The 24,057-nt window shown below is 35.2% G+C and overlaps 1 protein-coding gene across 1 annotated transcript in view; it reads right to left on the minus strand.

The window, feature by feature from the left end:
• Positions 1-24,057, minus strand: part of NAALADL2 (N-acetylated alpha-linked acidic dipeptidase like 2) — a gene marked incomplete at both ends in the record, with an annotated part of 350,941 nt that overhangs the window by 143,420 nt on the left and 183,464 nt on the right. The window contains one exon of the mRNA XM_084267228.1: positions 20,623-20,773. Coding sequence (XP_084123354.1) covers positions 20,623-20,773 — 151 coding nt within the window. The remainder of the gene's footprint in view (positions 1-20,622; positions 20,774-24,057) is intronic.

Genomic DNA, 24,057 nt, shown 5'->3' on the forward strand with positions numbered 1-24,057 from the left:
GCACCTGCAAAAGCCCAACTTCTCAGGTTGTTTTCAAATGGCAGGTTAACTCAATAAAGCTGGATTTGTTAATTATTCTGCAATACTGACCATCAAGGTGTATTGGTACTATCTACACTAAATACACAGGTTCATTTTTAAAAGCAGGATTTCAAGAAATCAAGTGCTAAATATTATATAATGGTATTCCTGGATACATATACCTCAGAAGGCAGAGGTGGTTTCCTTCATTTCATTACCACGGAATTTGCCAAAAAACAATTAACAGATATTTTCTGCATCTAATGAAGAAATCAAAAGTTTAAAACACAAGTTACACAAAGGTGAACAAAAGAATTACTGTACTTGCGTTAGAAAAACATTAAATTACATAAAAATATCTTTTCATGCAAAATAAATACATGTATCTGGAAAAGACTCTAGAAAACGGTCTAGAATGGCATTACATTTATCTTCAAAACAGTCATTATATCCAGTATAAGCGTAACTGTAGATTAAAGTGGTGGGTGTAGCAGGAAAAACTTGTAGTGGGGTTCAGTCTACAATAAATAGCAAGTAATGGACAAAAATAGCAAAATGTCATTCACAATGACAGACTAAAATGAGCCTTTCTTTGCTGATGTCTTCAAAATGCTTACTTGAAAAAGTTTTATAAACAAACAAGGAAGCAGTGTAAGGAAGCACACAATTCAGCTGATTTTTTGCCTACTTTAACTGCAACTGATTTAGACCGCCGTCTTGCTTTAACAAGATAAAAAGAAGTTTTATTAGTCAGGTTTTAGAAATTACTATCCATTCTTGAAGTAATATTGCAGACCCCACCAAGGAGTAGATAAATAGTCCGAATAATTTATACTACTAGTGATGAAACAGGCATGCATCAAAAATAAGTAAGATGAAATAGTGTTTGAGTATTAGACTAAAAAAATAAAACCAGATATAATGCAACAACTGTATTTCTGAACAACTTTTTTCATAGCATGTGTTCCCTCTGTATTTCAGTGGGATTTTACTAAATCTTAGTATGAAAATAGGAAATAATAGGTAAACCAGAGGGAAGACAGGCTCTGTATGATAATACAGACAGAAGTAGAGGTAACGACAGCCGAGAAGGATGTGTGGACATGCATTGGCAAATTGAATTAATTCCTAAACATCCAACTTCAAAACAGTTTCCGAAATGCTGTTGTACCAGCTACACAGATGTGACGTTTTTTATCTCTATTAACTTGACCTTGCAGTAACTCAGAGTTGGAAAAGTCTGACTGAATTCTGACCCTAAAGTAAACTGAAAACTCCAAGAAACTTTAAAATGGCCAGAACTTTAGACTGTATCTCCAGTCCTATACATCTCTCTATTATTTTTATCCTATAAAAAGGATTGACAGGTGTTTATTGATATTTTTATTCTTTGATCTTTGTTAATTAAAAATTTTAAATCCTTTTAATACCTCATTAACTATAATGCTGCAATCTTTGCAAATACTGTTAGTATGAAACAGGGTTTCTTCCAGCCATTATTTAGAAGAAGCATATATAGTCTCATGTCTATTAGGAATGTAAGACTTCATTCTTCAGAAAGTATTTGGCTGTTATAAAATGAAAAACACCTATCTAGTGAGAACCTAAGGAACTGAGTTTATCAGACAAATTAAAAGGACTTCAGGTAAACACCTCACCCCTTCTAACATGGAATTTTTTGCCTTAAACAATATTTAACAAAAGATAAGAAAAATTAGGGTGTAAAATGAACATACTCTTGATCTAGGTTCCCAAACGGTATTTGTAATGATGTGAAGGAGTCAGTGCTGTTATCTTTCCAGTGAAGTAGTAATGAACATCACAGAGTAGTACATCACTGAACACAAGAACTCTGAGCTGTCAATACCATGTTGGCACAAATATATGGAAAAGCATATGCTATAACAGTTTTCTCAACCAATGCAGGAAAACAGATAGGACAATCTATTTTATGCAATATAAAGTTTGTCTAATTAGCCATTCCTTAGGAACAGCACATGTAATGGTGTTAACATATCGATAATGTAAAGAATTCTGTTGAGTAATCTGCACAGTGTACAACAGAGACATATTGTTGTGTCCTAAGGCGGGGAAACAAAATACAACAAAACAAACACCAAAACGGCATTTTTAATTTTCAAAGCAAAATTTTCTCTATAAACAATGACTAACAGTTGGAAAGGTCAAAACTGATAATATAAAGTATTTTTAAGCCTGTAAAAATATATAAGCAGCTACTTAGAACTAAAGACAGAGACAGACATGTAGGTTATTTAAAAGAAGCAATGTCCTGTTCTGACTAAGAATACATTTAGGAGAACAAAGCAAGTACTTAATCCTCGCAGCTGTGAAGAACGGGCCTGATGCTGCATCACTGCAGTGTCTAGCAGGGGAGGATTTCTGTACCTGTTATTCTCTTATGTCAGTGTCAATTAAAAGATTCCCTGGAAACAGTTTGAGAGTGTGAGAAAAGAAAATACATTCCCCAGAAGAAATACTGAGTCAAAGTAGCACCTACCTTCTGAGGACACTTGAACATATACTTACGAAGATCTATATTTATCCCTTGTGGCCATTAAAGCCCTAATCAACTCCCCCCATCCCCCCCCCCCCCCCCCCAATTTTCTACTTATATTTTATTGGTATAGAATTCAAAGGGAAATAATACACTGATTGCTTTTATAAGACCACCATACTTGGAAATGGAATACTTTGAGTATGTGCAGAACTCTGGCAGAATATCCTAATTTTAAGTTCATTTTGGGAGACAGTAATGTATCCATAAATTAATTCAAAATATTATTACTTGTTAACCACTTGCTATAGCGTAAATATCATAGTATTGTATATTGCAGAAAAGTATATTATAATGAAGCCTAATTTTTTATCTTGAGATTTGTATATAACTGAAAGTTTTCAATTGTTTTTCTCCACTTGCCATTTGTGAGTATATATTTTAATTTGAATACCTAGAATAAGAATAGAGCATAAAATTTTAATACGTATTTTCTGAAGTTAAAAACATTTCAATGCATTTTCAACTCACTAAAAACACCATTTATACTTGAGACAAGGACAGTTCAATTGTATAATCCAAACCCGACCAGAGTGGAATTAAGGAGATGTGACTCCTGAACACTGATAATACTACTCCCTTACATACTATTTTTGACACCTACAGTAAATTTCTAAGATTAGAGAAATAGGAGTCAATTGTTTGGAGTTAACAGCACATCAATATCTACCATCAACAAATATCTGTGGACAAACTATGCAATCATAATTGTAACTAATTATTTATAAATTATTTCTAAAACATGAGGGCAAAGGAGAAAGCTTAGAAAGGGATTTCATTCAATGGGCCAAAGCACAGGACTTCAGATTTTGACATCAACAAAGAAACCCTCCCTCATGATAATTCAACTTTTTTCCCTGGAAAGAAAATTAAAACTTTTCAGAGTACTACAAGTATTACAATGAGGATGACAGATGAAATAAGAACTGTTTTATCATAATAGTTTATACTGGAATATTCAGTAAGTAACTGCAACTATTTCAGGCATGCTTTATGAAACATCAAATGACAATTTTCCTATTAGAAGTTTATTAATTTGATTTGAAATACAGTAGTACAAGGAATCCTGTCTTTGCAGGAAGTTACCTGGACACAAGAAACCTGCTCATAACTGTGGTTAAGTTTAAGCAATATTTAAATTAATTTCTACATACATAAAAAATTTGAAATAACCAATTACATTTATGGATTTGTCATTTTAGGACTGTTAAAATTTTTAGCACTGCTTGGAAATAAGTATGTGCCATGCTAGCAAAATCAGGTGTTGTCTTTTTTTGTTTTTTAAACCTTGGAAGACTAACTATGGATAAAGTAGTAGAGAAAAGCCACAAGAAATCTGGTTTTAATGTTTTATTTTATTTCTTCTGTGTAGAACAAAGGAAGCAAGTCTTTAAAACCAGGACAGAAGAAGGAATCATTGCCCAGGATAGTGAGGCAGGTGAAGCAATACGCTGCCAAGGGAATAAACTGGATGAAAATGAAACATCACTTGGCATCTCTAGATCCAGGTCATAAGAAACATGAAAAGTGGGTCATGGGATAATTTATGGACACTGGTTAAGCAGAAACCTGACATTGAAACATCTTACCTGAAAACCTCAAGCTTTTAAATAAGTTAGTCAGAGGTGATGTAGGTTCCTCTAATTTTAAGTAATTTAAATTGTTCTTAGATGAATTTAAACTTAGGTATTTGCTGCCATTAACTAAAGTCACACATCTTACAACTGATTTTGAAATTAGCTCTCCAGATTTAACATCACAAATTTCATCAAAATTATATTAACTATATGTTTAAAAGCATCTATTAATTATCAAGAGTTCCTGTACAGTAAATGAAGACAGGACATGCAGTACTATTAGGTAATAATATCCTGACCAACTGCAACCTGAACTACTAGCTCTACTAAACTAAAAATACCTAGACATCTTTAGATATTCATCAACGCTATTTAAAATATACATAAATGCTTTGTTTATGAAACAGAATCTGCAACTGCACCCTCACAATCACACAAATGAGTTTTTATTCTGAAGCCACTAAGCGGTATGAATCACCTACATGGGGTACATTCACAGCTCATTATTCAAGCACACAAAGTCTCTGCTGGAGTACTGTTCTAATTGTTACCATTCACACTGAAAAATCCAGCAGTTGAGTAAAACACAAGTGCCAAAGGAACTGAAAAAGATGAGGAGGATGTAATCTATAGCAAACATTTAACAGCAGGAACGTTGAAGTTTTCTTTACCAACACAAAATAAAAGACACTAGATAATTCAAAGGAAAATACCGATGGAAGCTCAAGAAAAACATCCCATCAGTGGAACATAAAAATCACTGCCCTGATATTCTCAGCCCTGACATTTTGCCTGACATTTCAGAAAAAAACCTGAAGCTTTCCTTCCACAGGGGTCCTTCCTCTCTTTCGTCAAAGTAAGTGGCAGAGATGCCTTGTGAATTGAAGTTCTTCTCTGGATGAGCACAGTGTTTGCAATTAGAACATAACAGTCTCTGGCTGCGAACAATTTACTGAATAAAGCTTAGTTTTTGCAAATTATACATGCGAAATGTTGAACAGCTACAGACCTCAATCAGATCAATAGAGTGAAGAGTCATCAGCATTTTTTAGAAAGTACTCCATAACAATTACAGCATCATTATCAATATTGGGAAGACAATGCTGAAAGGTATTATTAGAAGCTGCAACATTTATTGCAGTGATTTCTCCTACAGGGTCTGATACAAAGCACAGTAAGAAGGAAGATAGAATCTTAATCAGAAGTAGGCTAGTTTACAATGCACTATTTAAATAAATCTGAGGTCTAATTACCCATTTGTGTTTCTAGCCATCTAATTGGTCTCAAGTCAAATCACCAGAGATACAAGTACTCAAATTAGTACCTACATCCAGGAGATACAACGTATGGGCAACCCTTACAGTTACAGTAAGGTAGTTCAGCTGCTTGGAATAATATACTAATGTTGTTCAGTAGAAGCTTGAAATATACAGTCCTTTCCCCCAGTAAAATTTAAGACCACAAACTCTTTCTTCTACCTTATTTAAGAGTGGTTATATAAAAAAAATCTATCAGGTTCTAGCTAAAGAGTATCCCATGTTTTTCATATTTGGAACAGAAACAAGCTCACATCAAAATATAGCCAAGTACACGTTACTGCCTTGGGTCTGTATGTGGATATTTTATTGCTATTTATTTAAAAATTCAGTCTCTTTTATCCCCTTCTGCTTTATTCCTTTTTTTTCATACTGAGAATTTCAACATGAGTTGAAATTCAGCCTCATAAATGACAGATACAACACATGTTTGAGTTGAATTTCTATTATAATAATTACTAAAATATTAAGCCACTCCAGTATTGAAATTTTCAGTAAGCTATAACGAGCAAATTTGTAATGCTCTCTGTGTCACAAGGACATTCTTTGGATGCTCTGTTTACTTTAGCTATTAGGTGCTCAAATCAATACTGTAAATAATCAGATAAAACATTATTTTATTTATTATTTTCCACTAAAAGTAAAAAAATCCCAAACCAAAACTTTATAGACAATGTAGAACTCCAACCTTTGCAACTGATTGGTGCATAAGCATCACTAAAAGACACTTGTATGATTGTAACAGCCTCACTCTTAGAGCTCTTTGATGCTGCATCTTCCATGAAATGTCATTGGTGTAAAAAATAGATACATAGACCAGTTTCAAGAACTAACTAAAAATCTAATAAAAAAAACCAACAACCCCCCCATTAATTTAAGGAGACAGAAGAAGAGACTAAACTTGAATGAAGAAAGAATACAATAGCTTTGTTTTGGACTTATAGTAACCCCAGTTCATGTGAATCAATACCAGTACAGTACAGCTGCAACACTCAGCAGTTTCAAAAAAATAAATATCATTACTACAAACTGTGCTAATCCCATTTAGAATGGCAAGAAAGAAACAGGCAACACATTAAAATGACAGGCATATCCTTCAGCTAAAATAATGTGTATCCAGATTATCCACATAATCAAACTTGCACACTATTAAAGTAAAAAAACATCTATGGCATGGTAACGCTTATGTTTCTACCCAGGGAGCAAGTATTACATTCTTACCAGGACAAAAGAAAAAATCAAAACAAACCAAAAAAACCCAACACATTCAACAACAAAAAGTATTCCATTAAAATTAAACTATGCCATAAATTATTTTAATGCATCAAAACCTCAATGGGGTGGTACACATACATGTATTTCTTTCACTAGCTTTATAGCTACTTATAACTGGTCAAATTAGACTTTTTCAACAAGCATGATCTGAACAAAGCTCATCAAAAACTAATCTAAATACTATTATATTGGTGTCCTGTTGGTATAAATATGTGTTTTCAGAAACATAAAACAAGGTTCAACAACTCATAAATGATGATCAACTGATGTCACTCATAAGAAAGGAGCAGATTCAATAACATCATTTATTTAAAGCTAGGAAGAGGTAAACATATAAAGACATTAAAAATAGTAAACATGTGAACCCAGGATTCAGTATGTGTCTCTGACTAACTTTATGGTCAGAAAGGACAAATCATTTTCTCTGTACACATTTCTCTGCACAACTCCAAATGGGAACAGTAAAATCCCTTTCTTCTGTTCAGGAATACTGAATCCCAATATTTTCAAGTGACAGACAACTATGCAGGATTGTTCTAACTTCTCAGTTGTTAAAAAGTCAACAATTCTGAAAAATAGCTTTAAAAAAACCAGTTGCAACGCTTTCTAGATAAACTGTGTATGTAATACATATCAATTTGTTACTCAGATTCTTTCAGCCATTTAAAGGGTTTGTTCAAGAACAAAAACAATAATTATAATTTAAAGAATCATTATTGAATAATTAATATATTTGACTTTCAGTATTTTATTTTGATTCTTAACATACAAATCCCTTTATTGGAATAATCAGCATTTACACTGACTTTTTAAAAATCAGTCTTCCACAATCATTGTTTATTCATCTCAATAACTGCTTAATATCACAAAGCTACCTTTCATTCATTGTTGATTAACAACACACTGAAGCACATAATGCAACACCTAAAAGAATAATTAAATTACTCCTCCATAAATGAAAATAATAAATTATTTTTCCAGTATTATCCAGTAAACAAATGCAAATGCCAAAGGTAAAACGCTCAGAAGTATTAATGACTAAGGTAGCAAGTAGGCTAAGAGAACGCTGGAACACTTCTGGAAACCTTATCTCAGGCAAAAAAGAGCTATTATGGATGTTTCCAGATGTGCTTTTAAGATATTTCTTGATGGATATAGCCTCTTTACTCCGCAGATAGGATTCTTTAGTAGAAATACATTTCTAGCGAAGGTAGAAACACATTTCTACCTTGTGAAGTACTAGCCAAAATAGAACAGGTTTAGTGGGATTCATTTTTGTCCTGTATTCTGGTTATGGTCTACAGAAAAGGGCAGTGGAGAAGTCATTCTGCAGAATACTGACCAGCCGTCAGTCTAGAAAAAGAGTTCTCATGTGTTTAATGAAAGAATCATATCATCAGTCGTCATATTCTTATTTAAAAAAAAAAAAAAGGAAAATTTGTTTTTCAGCTGATTGCAGCCACCTCTATTTTGACACCACATATTCTCTCTCTTCAAAAGAGTAAATAGATTACATACAGACATTAAAAATAAAGCACGTGGAATAAAGCAGCATTATTAGAATATATAAAAACGTTTCTTCTACCCCACACAAATCCATCACTTAACAAAAATCAGAAAATAACCAAACATAAACAAAAACAAAATTGAAATATCAACATTAGTTGAATACCTCAAAACCCCAGAATTCCTTGAGGAAATCCAAATATCAATACTAAGGCTACTTAGAAACTTTTGTCAAAATGTGTCTTAGTAAAAATCACAGATTAATTGAAAAAAGAAAGGTAAACAAATAATTCTGCAGAAGAGAAAATAGCTCATAGATTATATAACTTATTTTTTAAAATACATTTTCTGTGCAGTTTCCTGGCCCATGAGGCTATGAGTTATTTGCTAAATTAAAATGTCTCTTGATTTCCCATAAACATTTCAAGAAACATTTTTCATTACTAAATTTAATTGGTGATATATTCTGAAATTACCATAACCAGCCTAACTATAATTACTGCATTGTCTCTTATGTCAATGATCACCTCTATTATTCAAATATAATGTAAAGTGTACACAATATTAAAATAAAGTGTATTTTAAAGTTGAAAAAAGGTACAGTAATATCCTTTTGAAGAGTAGCTCCACACAATACGATTAATAGGCTGCATGTAAGAATCAATTTTTTTCAATATTAGAGCTCTTCGTAGTTCTTTTTTTGCTATGCCAATAGAAGCTGAACTTCATGTTGCTCAATTTTCCAAGTCCACAAAAACGTAACTAATTTTAGAAGGAATGATCAGGAGGGAGAAGTAGATAAGTTCTCTATTTTAATAGCACTGTCAAAGTCTTTTGACATTTCTCCTACTTTTTTAATATTTTTTTTTTCTTTTCATTAAGCAGGAGGTGTCTGAAGCCTTACTGGAAGACAGGGAATCCAGCTATTGCAAAGTCATGTCTTCAAAGTAAAAAACCAGTTCCCGTGAGGATACCTAGTGCATTACCACAATGACTAATAACTCAGTTCAGCTTTCCTGGGTTATCAGACATGGCTTGAGAAAAGCAGCTGCAAACATGTGTATCTTCAGGTTTTGAAACACAGATAACTGATACATAATGCTACACAAACAATCCCATTTTTCAGCAAACTCAACTGATGAATCTGACTGTCAGATAATTACATTATTCACGAGAATATGTATTAGCTAGAGCGATAAAAGGGAAAGCAGAAATTTTGGAGGGTCAGAATAGCTTTCCTGTGCCTAAAGTCTGGGGCAACAAAACTAACAATGGAGTGACAACTTGCTCTCATGTAGAAAATTAACTTTGAACACCATGCAGTAACTAACAGAATAGTATGATGGTCACTATAATTAACCTTCAGAAAACCTCCATCTAGCTTTTCATGAATCCTGCTCCACAAAGGAGTCATGAAGACTACTGTGATGCTGCAACAGTTAATAGAAACGCTATTGGACCTCCAGGGTTTTTTTTTTTTTGTCCTTTTCTCTTTGACATTGTTTCTCAGAACCACTGGATACATCTCTTGTTCAAGTAACGTAATTCCTTTAGAACCCTCAAAAACTGCCTATGCACTACCAAGGCCATTCCTTATAGTCAGAGAAAAAAAACCAGTATGATTAAGTGTTACAGGATATGCCATGTAACTAATGCATTTCTCACCACGTGTCAAGAATTCCTTAATAAAAATTCTAAAATAGATTTCATTCTGTCATCTTCCTCACTGCACAGCACCCAGATCTGTTAGAGAAATCTTCTTTAATGTCTGCAATCTACAGACTATAACAATATAAGTACCCACGTTTCATCTATCTAATTCTTTCTTTAAACTTACAGCTCTCAGAAAACATTCTTCCAATTCAGACAATTGCTCCTATTTTTATTCTTTAGATTGGCCATGAATGAACACTTGTCATTGTGCTGAAATTGCATTAGATGGACATGTTGAATCAGTTAAATCTGTCACTTCCTTTGTCTGCCAATTACAATAGGTGCCACAGAAGGTTTCTCCCATTTGAATACCAGATCAAGATCTATTTAAATGGATGTATACTTGGAAAGATGGTAGTCCTTTAAACTATTGATCAAGACTGAAAACAAAGAAATGAAATGTAGGACACAGTTGATGATAATTGCTGATTGAAATAATAATTCCATAATAGCTGATTCAAAAAAAAAAAAAAAAAAAGCTGAGTTGTAGTAAAATGGAAAACAGAAATTATACTTCTGCCAAAACCACATTTTATTCCCACATTGTTGATTAATGTTTTAGGTTAGAATTTAAACACAGAAAAGACTATACAGAACTTAAATCAGGCCAGATTCATTATATTTATCCCAGTATTTTGTTTCCCTTCCCATCATACAGACATGTTTTCAAGAAGTGTTACAGCCAGCCAACTCTAATCAGCTGGAGTATAAAGGAGAACTATAACATATATACTCTGGGCCTTTCTGACTTTGTGTCACAGTTCCTGGGTTCTTTTATGCCATCTGTCCCAGATCACTCGAATTACTTTTTCTTTCTATCTGTGTCAACACAAACAGTGGCTGCCAGGCTGAATTTTTTCTAAAATTTCTTACCTGCTCACAGAATCACAAAATAGTGCAGAGGTTGAGAAAGACCTCTGGAGATCACTGGGTCCAACCTCCCTGCTCAAAGCTGTGCCACTTCGATCAAGTTGCTCAGGACCATGTCCAGCAGCACATTGGATATATTCTCTGGGCAGCAATCTCTTGCAGTGTCTGGCTTCCCAAACAGTAATTACAATATTCACAGTACTCATGTATTCAAAAATACAATAAATAAATTAAGAGACAACAAAAAATTGAGGATAGGCTCATTTTCAGTCGAAACAAGACAAAACCTGGTCCATAGTGAGGTGTTCACACTATGAGACAAACATCTTACTAAATCACAGTATATTAATGCAAGTTTCAGTTGCCTGTTTGTGCTACTAGAAAAGCATGAGGGTACAGTTTTTGTAACAGCTTCTGAGTGGCAATGCCTCTCTCTGTTCAGAGAACAATGCTTTTTAATTTTATATTCTATGAAGTTGAAAGAGAAAGTGAGACAAAGTAAAGCTTTTTAATAAACATGACTCCTGCAGAAACAAATCATAGAGAATCTGACCCAAAACAACAGACATTAAAATTCAAGAATCATCTCTGCTAGGATCACAGAGACTTTAACTTAGAAATGACTATAGATTTGTGTAGCTAAAAATTACTTTATTAAGATTTGTGTTACGATTTGTAAATCTCTTGCAGTATTTCTACATATGCTTTAGGATTTGTAAATCTATTATAGGATTTGCAATTCAAGTTTTCATCTTACAAAGCAAATGAGAGATGTAACTAAATCCTATCTTAAAGCACTGATTCTTAAATCAGGGCTTCAGAGTTCAGAATTACAGGTCCATTGTATAAATCAGAGGATAAGTGCAACTCTACAACACCTAACAAAATGAAATTACCAGAAACTCTAAATATAAAACTGAAGCTGTAACTTCTAAAAAATATTGTTGACTGCTGACCAGTTTAGGATTACTGCTCCTGCCTTCAAGCTGCACTTCTAGGTTTCCTCTAGCATCCCGAGGCTCATAAGGTAACACTTCTACTTAAAAAAATAGAATGCTGATATTAAAAAAGTCTTAAGAGCATCAAAGGACTAAGGCTTACAAACCTAATATGACTACAAGTAAAAGACAGTAAGTTGATGCTCACATTTTTTGTATTTCTGAATTTCTCTCATTCCTCCACCTCTTAAATAATAAAAAAAAAAAAATACTGACTTTCTTACCAGCAAAAGTGTGTTTCACCTAATACCACAATTTTGGGAGGGAGCAAAGATAACTGACAATGCAATTAATTCTTAATTTTTACCTCACCTTTACACTTTGTTTGCTACTATGAAAAGGAAAATAGATTTTATATTATGCAAAAAATTACTACTGCTGAGTTTTAATTGCTAAAGGCTTGGCAATGTGGCGTTCAGTTCTCACAGTATGAAAAATATTGCTGAAAATCCCTTCCACTCCTGGATTAAACTAGGCTTGGCAGAAATCGCACAGTGGACTAGCTGAAAGACTGCTGATGCTTAGAAATCAAGGAAAAAAAAAATCCAGGCATTTTAAAACATGAGTAGGCCAGCTGTTCTAAAATTAGTCTCCTTGTTATGAGCATTACACCAGAAAGGAATAGATTGTCACCACGTGTCAGTTTTATCTGACATCTGCTATAAGAAAAAAAATTACCTCCCAAGTAGGCAGCACAAGCATTTGTTCATTACATATTTTGTAAAGGGTGGTCCCAACAGCACAACATTTTAAATCAATATGCAAATCATTATATAACTATTCTAAAAGATCTATGACTTCAACAAGGTTTTAAATAACCCAAGAGGTTTCACTCTTTTTTCACTAACTCAATAGTCCCACCTGTCAGCATAAGCTAAAATTAGCATATAAGAGGTACTGGAAGTTACACACGTTTTGTGCATATACTTGTCCTAATTGAAATTGAAACAGTTATCAAAGTTTCAAAGGTTTATTCAAATCATTCTCTTTGCACATGAAAAACATGTCAGATAACAAAAGCATCTGGCAACAAACTGCTTGTTTCTCATTCTGGCATTGTATTCATTGCACAGCAAATATTGACTGGCACCACTGCATACAGGACTACTGGGCACTGAAAAAAAGAGCTTTGTAAGCTGTGACTGCCTCCTTGTTACAGACATTTCCCACATTTATGAAATTTGCTTGTATATAGCAGCTGGGCCCCTGTCCATCTCCACCCCCAAACACTTTTTCCAATCCCTTTCCCAAAATGAAGCCCCATGCTTTCACAGATCTGAGCATTTTGAATTGTTTTAGTAGAAAAAAAGAACAGCTTTGCATCAAAACTGATGCGATCTCTTTGGCATAAAGGAATGTTGCAAATTTGTACCAGCAATAGTACATGAATCTAATATTCCTTAACAGAAAGGAGTCACTATATCTACGGTCATATTGAGTATACTCAGGAAAAATGTCTACAGTGGTACAGAATATCATAACTGAAGACCATCCAGTGGATGTTAAACAAAAGAAGCTCTTCTTATCCACAGAACACCACTAGACACAATTATTCACCACTTCTCTGGTCCAAATACATTTTGTAGGGCTACATTCTGCCATAGCTAAGAAAACTCATCTACCATTATCTGTCAGCCTCCAAACCGCACTAACAAATGTAGATTGTATTACTGAGAAGCATGACAACGGGAACAAACAGCTTGAGAGCACCAGAGGAAGTTGTAAATTCTTAGTGAGTGATGAGGGAGCTCACAGATTGTCATTGTGAGACTACAAAAATCTCTAAAAGTTCATGGTGATGGGAGAAGCTTGATAAGGATGTGACAAAAGCATTATCACTCCCATTGCCTCCAAGGAGCAAGGTCTGGGATTAGCTATATCACATGGAACAAATAATCTTGTAAATAATTTGCAAAAATATGAAGGACAAACACATCACTGGGAATGGTATGAATGGATTTATAAAAGGAGAATTCACATCTAAGAACCCTGATAACTTTCTATGAAAAGATGACTGGCAATATTGAAGACACTAAACTGGGTGGAATGGCTGACAGACCAGATGGATATGCTGTCATTCAGGTAGTCTTCAATGATGTGGGGGAATGGGCTGCCAGAATCTCATGAAGTTCAGCAAAGGGAAAGGCAACACAAGCACAGGTGAGGAATAAGATTGTTATTCACCAGTACCCACTGGGGATGACCAACTGGCATGCAGCTAGGCAGAAAAACACTTGTAGGTCCAAGTGGGCTGCAAGCAAGAATGAGTGAGCAATGTGTCCTGGCAGTGGTCAGCAGCATCCTGGACTGCATTAGGAATAGCACTGCTAGCAAGTACAGGGAGGTGATTCTTCCCCTCCCTCACTAGCAGTAAAATGATACTTGTTGAGCGCTGTGTCCAGTTCTGGGCTCTCCCATACAGGAGAGATAGAGCGATCATGGAGCAAGTGCAGTGAAAGGCCACGAAGATGACTAAGGGATTAGAGCATCTTACATATGAGGAGAGGCTGAGAGACGTGGGATTGCTTATTCTTGTGCAGAGAAGATGTGTGAAGATCTTAGCAATGTGTAAACACTTGGTGGCAGATGGAAGAGGATTAAGCCAGTTTCTTCTCCAGTGGTATTCATTAAACAGCGGAGAGGCAACAGGTACAAACTGAAGTACAGGTAATTCCCCTTCAGCATAAGGAAAGGTACTTTATGGTGTGGGTGGTCAAGCACTGGAACAGGTTGCCCAGAATGGCATGTGGTTGGGGATGCTCAAAACCCAACTGGAAAATCTTCTCAGTGACTTGCTCTAGTTGACTTTGTCCTTCAGTGATCTCCAAAGGTCCCTTCAAAGCCCAACAATTCCATGATTTTTTTCTCCTGTGCTAAGGGCTGTGATCCATTTACTGACATCAGCATCAGGGACATCCCAGCCACTCCATGATACACTTTGCTCTGCAGCACACTGTCACTGAAATCACATCCCCCTGCCCCCAGTATGTTTGGATGGCTTTGACCACATTTGATGTACGCATACTGTTTACCCTGTTGTCTATTAAGCTTCTTTACCACTTACGTTGTCCTTAGCCAACCAACTGAACCATCACTACAGCTTCCCCTCTCTTCTCAGTCCCCCTGATTAGAGCATTCTTCTGTCTCTGAAAATAAGTAAAACAGTGCAAGTCTGAAAAAACTCAGAAAAGTACAATAAAAAAAACCTTCTGAAAACTGGCCAAACCCAAACAGTGATGAATTACTGATGTCTTTTAGTGTTTTGCAGAAGAGTTCTATGTAATATGATAGTACACATTTATGTAACAAAAAAGTATTTTCCACATCTCCATTTTAAGATGATGAGGTTTTCTTCTGGGGGAGTTTCTACCTGTCTGAAAGTAGGACAAGATACTATTATCTTTTTTATGCAGCTGCTGAATATGGTAAGCAGTGGGCTGGAACTGAGATCAGGTCGAATTAAATATGGTTTCGTTTATTCTGGCTTACAGTATTCAAACTGCACTAGAAAAAATTCAATTATAAAACTAATTACATCTTTAATTGCTTAAACAATCAGCCAGCTGACTTTATGGTGCTCTTGATACTATGCAGGTGCATTTGCAGGTGTTAACTCTACAATACAGAAGAGTTACACTGTAGTATCCCAACTTACACACAGGAGTGCTCAGAGGTCAAAATACCATTGTATTACATACACACACAAATGTAAGGGAAAGCTAACTAAGCTTTATTAACAAATACAGTTTCTTTATTTATACTATATAGCTACTATCTGCTGTATCTTCCTGTGAGGGGTATCTGAACTGCTTTAAAATCATTCTGGTGTTTTTCCATCTGTATAGCCAAAATTATTGGTTGAATCTGACCAGAATTTGTACTTTGAGAACACTGCATTTTTGGCAGTTATAGCAGCGTTCATAACTAGTACCACCTAACAGAAATGCCTGTCTTTTACTCTGAGGTGTCAGCAGGACACTTGAGAAAAAATATCTGATATAGAATACAGAGGTCCACATGCTCAAGCCTAAAATATCAGTTGAACATAACTTATTTTCTCAGTTTTAAGTACATGCAACATCAACTGTAAACCAGACAGGACCTAAAAATCCCAGTGCATATAATTTGGTACATATATACAAATTTAGTTGCTTTAGTGTATTTGCAAAATCTTAAGATCATGGATTCAGAGACCTTTTGAACCCTTAGTGCTAGAGATATTATTGAACATTTGCTGAAATTATTCCTTACTATGCTCACGAATATTCAAGTGCCAGTATTTTCTATAGATTTATCTCTTTATTGTGTTAGCACAGATTTTTTCATACAGAAAATAACATAGTACATCACACAGTATAACGCAGTTGGTAATGATAAAGTGTAGGGTTGTTTTTATTATAACCACTAAAATTATGTCATAAGTAAAAAAAAATAAATTATTGAGGGTAGATGTAAACATATATACACACATACACCCCTAAATTAAAATATGGTATTGTAAACTTTTCTTTCTCCCCTGCTTCAGTCTGCCCTTAAAGGAAAATACAACATAAAAGCCCTGAAGCCTGAATGTAGGCTGTCATTCTATACCAAGTTATGTTTGTATTTCATTTATCTGATTTTATTAGCATAAACAAAAATGTTGGACAAATAAAATAAAATATTCCCAGGATCATTTCCACAGCTGTAACAGCAAGCATTGAAAAAACTATTCCAAAACTGTGCTTTGTTCTTTAAAAGAACAGACAAACCAGGGACGAGAACATCTTGTAAAAAGTCACGATGATTTATAACAAAACATTTTAGAACATATGTTGCATATGCATGGTTAAAACTGTTACACAACATTCTATTTTCTAGTTAACTTCTGCTCAGCTGGTTGCTTCAGAGGAGTAAAATATCATGAAGTAAAGGACGGTAAGGACGAACTCAGATAAGAGGCAAGAAGTATATAAGCATAGAGAATCACAGGGCTGACTAAAAATGAAGTAGGCATACATTTCTATCACAGCATGTACTTACCTATATTCCAAGCAGTAGTAGTAGTTCCCTGTATTCACTGCAGAAGAAATGGCTAAGCTCAATTGAAGAATGACACATGACTAAAGCGATAAATGCCACGGGCTTTTTATGATGCATATTTGATGTTCTTTAACTTTTTCTGTCATTTATGAAAACATGGAGAACACAGTGTGGTGGGTTAACCTTGGTCAACTTCCAGACACCTACTCAGCCATGCTCTCACTCCCCCTACTCAACAGGATAGGAGGGGAAAAAAAAAAAGGTGGAGTAAAAAAAAAGTAAAAGCTCACTGGTTAAGATAAAGACAGGAAGATCACATCAGTTACTGGCACGGGAAAAACAGTCAACTATCAGCAATTAAAACATACCTGGACAGTGAGAATCTAAACCTTGACTTCCTCGTCCCTTCCTCTGAAATCAAACTCTATCAGCAATGCTTGAGCAATGCTCCTGTCAGTTCCTCTGCCTGAATAATGTTCATGATTCACAATTCTAGGGACTCTGTGCATTTTCCCTGCCTTACTGATTTTTCCCCCAAATCCCTTTAATATGTCTCACATGACTAGCCATTAACAAAGATCTGAAGCGCAGACTACTTCCAAATACATCGCTTTGCCCAACTGTTATAACCTCTGCATAACAATTCTCTAAAACAACATTACACTTGAAACTCCAGCTGATAGCATAAGACTGTATTTTACAGCTGTTACATTTCAGCATTTTTAAGCTCACAGTATTTTCTACGATAGTGTTTTAAGTCTTCATGAAATAATTCCTATTCCACCACCATACTGATAGGGATTCTATTATGAGGTACCTTATCTCAAGGACAGGCTCCTTAATGCTTATCAGAATGCCACTTTTCTATTTACATACTAGGATTGACAAACAGGTTTTATCCATATTTTTGTTTCCTGAGCCATTTCTTGTGTGGAAACAAATTTGTTTTAAAACGTCTCTGAAGCACAACCATAAAGAAAACTAATGTACCTCTGCTATACAAAGATAGGTGAAAGGAAATGCAGCATTTAAAAAGTCATGGGGGAAGTCACTCAAGTTTTACGCTGTTCTTCTAAAGTTTATTTTTAGGATAATTTTTGTCACATAAGTCTTTTATTTCCTTCTTAAACTTCTTAATCCCATATGTTTAATTCGTTGAGTCCCACCCACTGGATCTGTTTCATTTCAAAAGCAGAACAGAGAAGAAATACTCCTAAAAATGGAGGATACTAGTCTTTGGCAATGAGAATGAAGATGACAGAATAGATGCTCACAAAGGTTCATGTGATTGTTTCAGGACTGACACAACATAAGATTGGGAGAATTTTAAAAACAGAAAAAATAATGTCTCCAACAAAGCTGGAGAAGCTTTAGCATAAGTGCTGTTGACTTCCCTTTCCAAATCATGACTTTTTTTCCTTTTATTAAACAGAGATCAAAAAATCATTCCACCCATCACTAGTAGGTTCCTTAAACCCATCCTCGAGCTATTTCCATACATTCTAAAATAATTCATATGCAACATTTAATCTTCAAGAAACAGAAAATCTGAGCTAAAACCTCATGAGAACTGTAGAGTTCTCTGAACTGTTACGTAAACCCCATTTGAAAATTCAGTCAACTTTTTGCTACATTATTTCCTGAAGAATTTTTTTTCTAGGAAAAAATCTAAAGCAGTTCAATAGTCTGACACCACAAAGAAATCTGTTTTCAGACTCAGAGAATGTGAGAACCATAGTTAGCAGCATGAAAATAAAAGTTTCCTACCTTTCACCTAGTGCAAGATTAACATTGAATCATTCATCTTACTAGGAATTTCCCAGTAAAAGGAAGAATCGGTGGTAGGAGCAGTCCCTGAGATTGCAATAGTAACAGTTCTTTTGGCAATGTGTGAAGTGCAGATGGTATCAAAGATATGCCAATAACTTAAGCAGGAGCTTCCAATAAAATTTTGTCGTGCATGTTATACTCTGTGAATCTAAGTGACAAGGGCAACCCTGGGTATCTGGCACTTATATTCTACATGTAGTCGGTTTAACTACCTTATATGCAAGCACATCCCTCAGGCAAGTCTGCGCTCCAGACATATTTGTCTTTGTCCCAAGCATAAGTTACTTCTAACCAAATTGATTCACAGTCTCCAGAGAAGCAAACCATCATCAGAAACACAGAAATTACTTCCATCTGATCTACCTTCCAGTGACAGAACTGTAAAAAAGGTTCCTCAAGTGTTCCTTTGAGCTCTTTCCAGGTCATCATTGCATTTGATGAATGAAATATAAATGATTTTAGCAACTTGATAGTCTATTCCTACTTACGAACGACACTCAGATTTAAAACCACAGACAAGCAACACTAAGGGTTCAAGTAGAAACCATCGAAGTACTTAAAAGAATATCACCATTTTCCATCTAATTAAACTTCTTTTTCTCTAGCTACAGATTGGAATGCACACTGCCGATGAGATCATTTACTGACAGAAAACCAGCGCATAAGGTTTAGACAACTGAAGTGGCATCTTCATGTTGGTGTATCTGTTTTAATTAGCTTTACTTTTCATGTAGGGTAAATAAAACATTAAGGAGTCAGCCAGACAGATAAGCGACAAACTGTTTTTCAAATAGCTCCATGAAATGAGCAAGAATAAAGCTCGAAGAGTGTTATATTTACCTCTGTAGCTCCCAGGGCACTTTTAAGAACACTGGGTCAGGTACACTGAGACACTGAGAAAATGTGCAATTTCTTTCCCACTGAGCTGTCAAGGCATTCATGCTGTGAATAGCTAACACCCTTCTATGACAACCAGGCAAATATTTCTATTTTCTGCCATTCTAGTCATGAAGTATCTAAGCATTGCCTTAGTTGATTTAGTGCCAATTCAAGTCAGACTTCAGATGTCTGAGCTAGTAACTGGACCAAATATTCTTGATGAAGCCCTGTCACAAACTCATAGACTGCTGCTTAATACATTTCCAAATAGGTAGATAGTAAAAAGGTTGTAAAGCTGAAAAGGCAGCAAACCAGCAGAACACACATTCATTCAACTGCCAGAATGGAAAGTTAAGTAGCACGTAGAAGTAAAATATGCTGTTGCTTCTATTTATTGTTAATATTGCTTAAAAAAAACCCCACAAAACCTCAACTTTAAAAAGCCTATGTAATTTCTGAAAATCGATTCTTTATTTCTCATACCTTGAAAATACGTAGGAAAAAATAGAAATGCCTAATGCTAAATGAACACAACCGATTCAAGTGGCAATTGAGGAAAACTACTATAAACATTCATTTTCACTAAATCTCTTTAAATATAACTTTCTAATTACTTTGCATTTTCTCCTATTGATCGGAAGTTTTCATTACCAATACCATGAAATTGCAGGACAGAATGAATGGAAGAATGCTTTTTTCAGTGGGAACAGATCCCATGGAATATGCTCAGATACCACTGGTTAGTACTTGGTACCTATTTCCCCCCACAGGATAACAACCAGGCCACAGTAATGGTTCAGCGTGAATACAGAAATAGAGAAAGCAACAAAATAAATTATTTAGAGTACAGACTTTGTGCCAAGATTTTAGAGCAAAGCACTTTGAGATTTGTTACTATCCTTTGAGCTACACTGCATTACACAGTGTTCCCTTGCTTAGAGTTTCTGTTTCATGCGGGATTTAGTTAAGTGTTTTAGTATATATTTACAATAAACAGAGAATTAAAAAGGCCAACTGAATATGCCTTGAAGACTACTTACCAATACTGGCATAACCAGGTGTTGATGGATCTCCTCCACTGTTCAAGGAAACCATAAAAGCTTTGTCAGCCAGATCTGTAGTCTTTGGTAAGTCACAAGGATCAATGTAAAGAAGAACACCACCAAATCCTGCATCTTCCAACAGAGAAAGCTGCAGGAACAAACAACATAGGTGGCTATTAACAAAAAATATGTCAGAACACATTATTATTTAACTACTGTTGAGATGGAGGTTTATCATGCATCAGGCTCTCGCCATACAGTGCTCTGTACAAATAGAATAAAACCAGCTGCAGTTCCAAGAAAAAAAAAAAGCAATTATTTTTTGAAAAGACAAAATCTAAACCCCCCAAAATTAATTCAAAGTAATGTTCAGACTACTTTCAAGGACTGTTAAACAAAATAATTCTTACTTCTAAATGATATGTACTCACTGCAACCTCATTTGACATTTGCAACTGATTCATCTTCACCTCTTCATTGTGATAGCCAGCCAAGGCTGGTTTGTTGGAGAATATATTCAGAAGAGGTATTGGTCATGATTCAGTAAGGTATGCAAAGCAATATGAGTAGAATCACCTTTCTTCCTACTCACTGGACATTTACTATTAGGGTGGCAACTCTAGCATTTATACTATGTGAAAACATATCTTGAAAATGCCACAGTTTTGAAACTAACCTCATGAAAACATCCTGAGAAGAGCTTCCATATTTTCTATGTTATTAGCATTTTGACATTCTTGCTTAGTTTACCTGTTCAAGGACATACATGAGTGTGTACAGCACATACTAGATGTTTGTATACCCTGGCATCAGTCTTGCACAGGATTTCTGGACAAAGTCACTCTTCAGTTAAGAGAGAAAACAAAAGGAGATTATAGATTTAAATAAATAAAGGCAGTCTAGTTTACCCAAACCATGGAGTCTGCCTCCTGTCAGACAGACAGCTTTTATTCTGTCTCATTAGAACAGCACAGCTTGAGTTAGTAAGTGCAATTAGCCTTTCCAAAAATCTAAAGAACTGGGACAGCAAATCGGGCAAACCTCTCCAAAGCCAAGGACAAAAGCACCCAAGTACTATAACTTGAGGCAGACTACAGATAATTTTTTACTGAAAAACCTCAGGTTTTCACTTTCATAAAGAACTAAAAAACAAAGGGATTTTATTCTGCATTAGATGAAATTAAACTGTAATGTGGCAAATACTCCTGATCTTTGTGTGCAATGTTCTGCATATTTGAAATTGAGTGAAGACTGCAACAATAACACAAAACCATATTATTTTTTCAGCCAGAAGTAATTCTGGTATTTAAGGATTATTTTATGATTCACTGTGCTCTATTGATGAAATTCAAATGGCTCCAAAAGGTCTGAGGAACAACTGCAAGTGTATCATGCTTCTGGACTACACTCTGATTCTATAGGAACCCAAGAACTTGTCACTATATCTCCATTTCTCAGTTCAGTTGTCCTTCACTTCCTGAACTTTCTTTTCTTTCCTGAGTATTTATATCTTCAATTTATTTCCTAGCAGTTGGTTTTAAGGAATGTTTATGCATAGTTCTTTGTGGCTTTGCAACTATGTAAATTACATTAATACACGGCATTCAGTTTAAGCCTCAAAAGCATTTGATGTTTAGTTCTGCTTTTCTTGAAAGTTATAAAGAATTATAAAAATAGCAGCCTGCCATTTGCCGTTTCTGTAAGTAAACTTTAATATTGTGATTCATTTAGATTTTGACACTACAGTCTGAATTCAGATAAACAGATGCAAATGAACCTGTGAATCACCTGTGTGATCCAACACATCCTAATCAAACAGGCAGTCCCAAGATGAAGAGGGGACAGTCTTTGGGAGAATTCTATTCAGATGAATATGAGTGTGCAGAATGAGAACATGACTAGCACAGGTGTTTAAAAATGCATTACAGACCTCAAATGTAATGCAGGAATACAAAATTCCAAAATCGTAGGTCAATTTATTGGTATGTTGTTATGCTTTCAATTCATGTTCCTATTCAGATATTCAGCCAGGATTTGATTACACAATAAAAGAGGAGAGGGCATAATGGGAGAAGCAGAACAGATCATAGCTAAATGATGTAACAGTTCGACAAATAGTAATTGTCTTTTCCTGCATCCATATGCAGTATCTCTTCCTTCAGTATCCAGGCCTTAATAGGCTACAAGTTAGGAAACACACTCATCTTTTTTGGTTTGGTTTGCTTGATTGTTTTTTTTTGATTGTATTGTGGGGTTTTTCGGTGGGTTTTTTTTTCTGGGGGGTGGGGGGGGGGTGTCGACAGTGGGGGTGGTGTTAAAAAGTTTGTATCTAGCAAAAATCACTCAAATTTCTCTGTGTCACAGAGAAGGTAACTATATGGTTGTTACAAAGTGCAGCAATTGCTGCTGCCATGGCTACAATCTCTAGTAAGGAGTTGTGTTGTACACATGAAATTACAAAACAGCATTCAGATTTCAGCTATAATTGCTGCTTTTTAACTTTCCAACAGTGACATCACAACTACACCAACGATAAATTTATACTGTTTCTTCCATTTGCATCTTAAATACTTCAACACCTTAGCAAACATAAAGAATCTCAGGAAGGTACTGAATATTTTTTTATGGCTAAAGATTGTAGACTACATTCTTCAAGTATACATAGAATCAATGCATTGCAGAACCAATTGACAGCAGAATCTCCTCCTTACAGTCTTGGGTGCATGCCTCCTCCCTCTCCCAAAGCCACAAACCATTCTGGATAAAATGGGAACAGCAGAACCCTTGACAAGAAAACAGATGCCGGTGCCCAATGTTAACCTTTTTGTTGTTTATGGCTGCTTAAATCCTCAGTTTTTAGAGACACTTAAAAAACAGTAACTCTTTCAATCCGGTATATTAAATTGTCCCATAAAACATTCTGGACTCAGTTTAATCTGAGACACTTGCTGCTTTATCAAAGGCTCTGTCATGTAATGAGGACAGATTAGCCTTGTAAACTCTACACACCATAAGGCACCATTAAATTGCCTTTTAAAGATGATGTGGCTGAAGCAGTGAAGAGACATCTTTATTTTAAGTAGCAAGTAGTGATTTTGGCAGCCTTTATTTTACTCAGGGAGGCTCTTACATAAAAAGATATTGCCTAAATGTGAAACACAGTACCTATAATATCAATAGCTTTGAAGACATTAAGAGGGCACCCTAATAACACATTCAAGTTTTTGGACAGGAGGGCAAGACAACTCATCTGGAAGAGTAAACAAAACCAATTCTTTATAGAGGATGATTGCAACTATCTAAAGAACTTGGCTTTGCTCTATCCAGAAAACTCAAAGCAACTTCTCCATTTTAACTGTACCATCTCTGAATGGTGCAGAGTGAACGGTTATCTTTTGTACTGGCACATAGGTAACAGTGGCCAGGTCTGTA

The sequence above is a fragment of the Gallinula chloropus genome, assembly GCF_964237585.1.
Source record: "Gallinula chloropus genome assembly, chromosome: 8".
NCBI lineage: Eukaryota > Metazoa > Chordata > Aves > Gruiformes > Rallidae > Gallinula > Gallinula chloropus.